Below are 2139 nucleotides of genomic sequence, written 5' to 3' on the forward strand. Positions count from 1 at the left end.
CGTCCTTCCAGAGAGAGGATTCCTGGCTGGTGCTCCCCCCTCCCTGCCTCAGCCCCCTCCCCAGCCATTAAAGCATCACCAACTTCCAGAAAACCTCCAGCTGCAAAGGGAACAACCGCAGAGGGACCAGGGCTTTCCCCGTCCTCCGCCCCAGGCACGGTGCTGCCTGCAAAGCGCTCAGACCTAATCAAGATAAAGAGGAATGCTGGATTTGTGATGATTTCCATCATATTGAGTCTTTTAGTTTAATCTTTTGGAGGAGCGGAGCTGGCTCGAAGCTCGGTTCGCAGCTGCTCCCCAGCTAGGATGCTCACCGTGGGAGAGGCAGACAGTCAAATCTGAGTCAAAAACTCTTTTTTTTTTAAAAAGAAAGCCCCATTAGAAGACCCAGCCGTTTAAGGCGGTGAGCTTTGCGAGCTGTCACAGCTCAGATCCAATTTGTCCCTCTCTAAAGGGAGTTTATCTTTGTGTACGGGAGCTCTGAGAGAGAGAAAAGAAAGTCAATGCCTCCCATACGGAGCGAGCTCTGGCTCTGTGGCCGAGTGGTTCTTGGGAAGGAAAGGAAAAAAAAAATAAAATAAATAAATGAGCCTGGCTTCCCCCGTCCAGCACCACAAAATGTCTGCTCCAGAAACGTGATGAGAACAGGGAGAGCCCGACGGGACCCGAGCTCCTCATCCTCGCCTGTCAGCCGAGACCACCCCAGCCTCAGCAACCCCCTTCTATTCATGTCCTTCTCCCCCCACCCCATCAGCAGCTCTCTGGCTGCAGGGGAAGGCAAAGAAAAGGCTCCACTCTGCAAGAGAGACGATAAAACCCACCAAAACTACCATCAGCATCGGAATGAGGAGGCCAAAGAAGCTGCCGAGTGCCTCCGTCGGTGCCTGAAACGCTTCGCGAGGGATGCCATCGAGGGAGGACGTCCCAGCTACCGATGCTTTCGAGGCAAGGCAGAGCTGGGGGTTTTGGCAGCCGGCGCCTCCCGGAGGGCCGGGATACTGCGATGGATGCAAAAGGGTCAGGGGAGATGGCAGAGCCCCAAAACCCCACGGGGGTTGGCTTCCTCCATCCTCCCCCTGGCCAAGCGGCTCCGGGGCTCGCAGGGATGTGTTTGTCAAGGCGACTACGAAAGCAGAGCCCACGTTACATCCGAGTGGTCGCTCCATCATCCCCTGGCTGCTCCTGCGGCTTTGCTGCTTGGGGTTTGCCAACCAACCCTCCCGGCCAGCAGCTCTGGCAAAGCCACCACCGGGACCGTGCCAAGGAGGGCTCGGAGGAGCATCCCCGGGCAAGCAGTGACCGCGGCTCTCCCAGCCCCTCTCCATCCCTCCGGATGGATGTCACTGCATCCCACCGGGATGTATGGCCACCTACAACCTATATAGTTATATAGGGCCAGTAGCCTCTTGGCAGGGCGAGGAAAGCGGGGCTGCTCCGGCGCAGGTCCACCCCTCCAGCCCCCGCCACCGAGGGCCCAGCACTCACTTTCCACCGTAGCGCCTTCGTTAGGGTTGGAGTAACCTTCTCCTTTCCTCTTGATCCTCCGGATTATCCCTCCATCCTCAAACAAGTCCTCGCCTTTGAAGTCAAGCAGCTCGACCTAAAAAAAAAAACAACCCAACAAAAATAATAAAAAATAGTATTAAAAACAATAAAGCAAAGGTGGGCAGAGCTCGGGGAGGCGGGGAAGGAGAAGAGAAAAACAACAGGGAAGCCACAAAGCAGCAGTTCATCGTCCGGCTGGAGAGCCAAGCCAGCTAATTCTCCATTCAGCCGATGAGCAGAAGTTGCCCATAAAAACCAGCTCCAAGCCACAGCATAATACACCCGATTTATCAGAAATTGGGACACATCCAGTACCTGAGGCGTAACACAAAGTAACAGTAAAAATCAGTTTATGAAGCCTGTAAGGGTACAACACAGCCGGTGCCGGAAGATGCTGTGAACGCTGCCCAGGACCAGCGTGGGCAGGATCCCCTTCGTTCTCCGAGGGGACCAGCCCCGACCCACAGCTTAGTCCCCACTCAACGTGGAAGGACTAAGCCTTAATTTAGGACAGACCCATTCCTCCCACTCCACCGCCTTGTCCCGACGAGCCCTGCCCAGCCACCGCACCGTGCCAAACCCTCCATCTCCCCA

The 2139-nt window shown here is 55.8% G+C and overlaps 1 protein-coding gene across 1 annotated transcript in view; it reads right to left on the reverse strand.

The window, feature by feature from the left end:
- The window catches only part of LOC104164986 (peptidyl-prolyl cis-trans isomerase FKBP5-like), a gene marked incomplete at both ends in the record, with an annotated part of 5224 nt that extends 3624 nt beyond the window's left edge, over nucleotides 1–1600 (reverse strand). Inside the window, one exon of the mRNA XM_009704486.1 lies at nucleotides 1486–1600. Within this exon, the coding sequence (XP_009702788.1) occupies nucleotides 1486–1600 (115 nt within the window). The remainder of the gene's footprint in view (nucleotides 1–1485) is intronic.
- Between the last annotated feature and the right edge of the window lie 539 nt (nucleotides 1601–2139).

Source organism: Cariama cristata, unplaced genomic scaffold (genome assembly GCF_000690535.1).
Source record: "Cariama cristata isolate BGI_N322 unplaced genomic scaffold, ASM69053v1 scaffold27507, whole genome shotgun sequence".
In the NCBI taxonomy this organism is placed as follows: domain Eukaryota; kingdom Metazoa; phylum Chordata; class Aves; order Cariamiformes; family Cariamidae; genus Cariama; species Cariama cristata.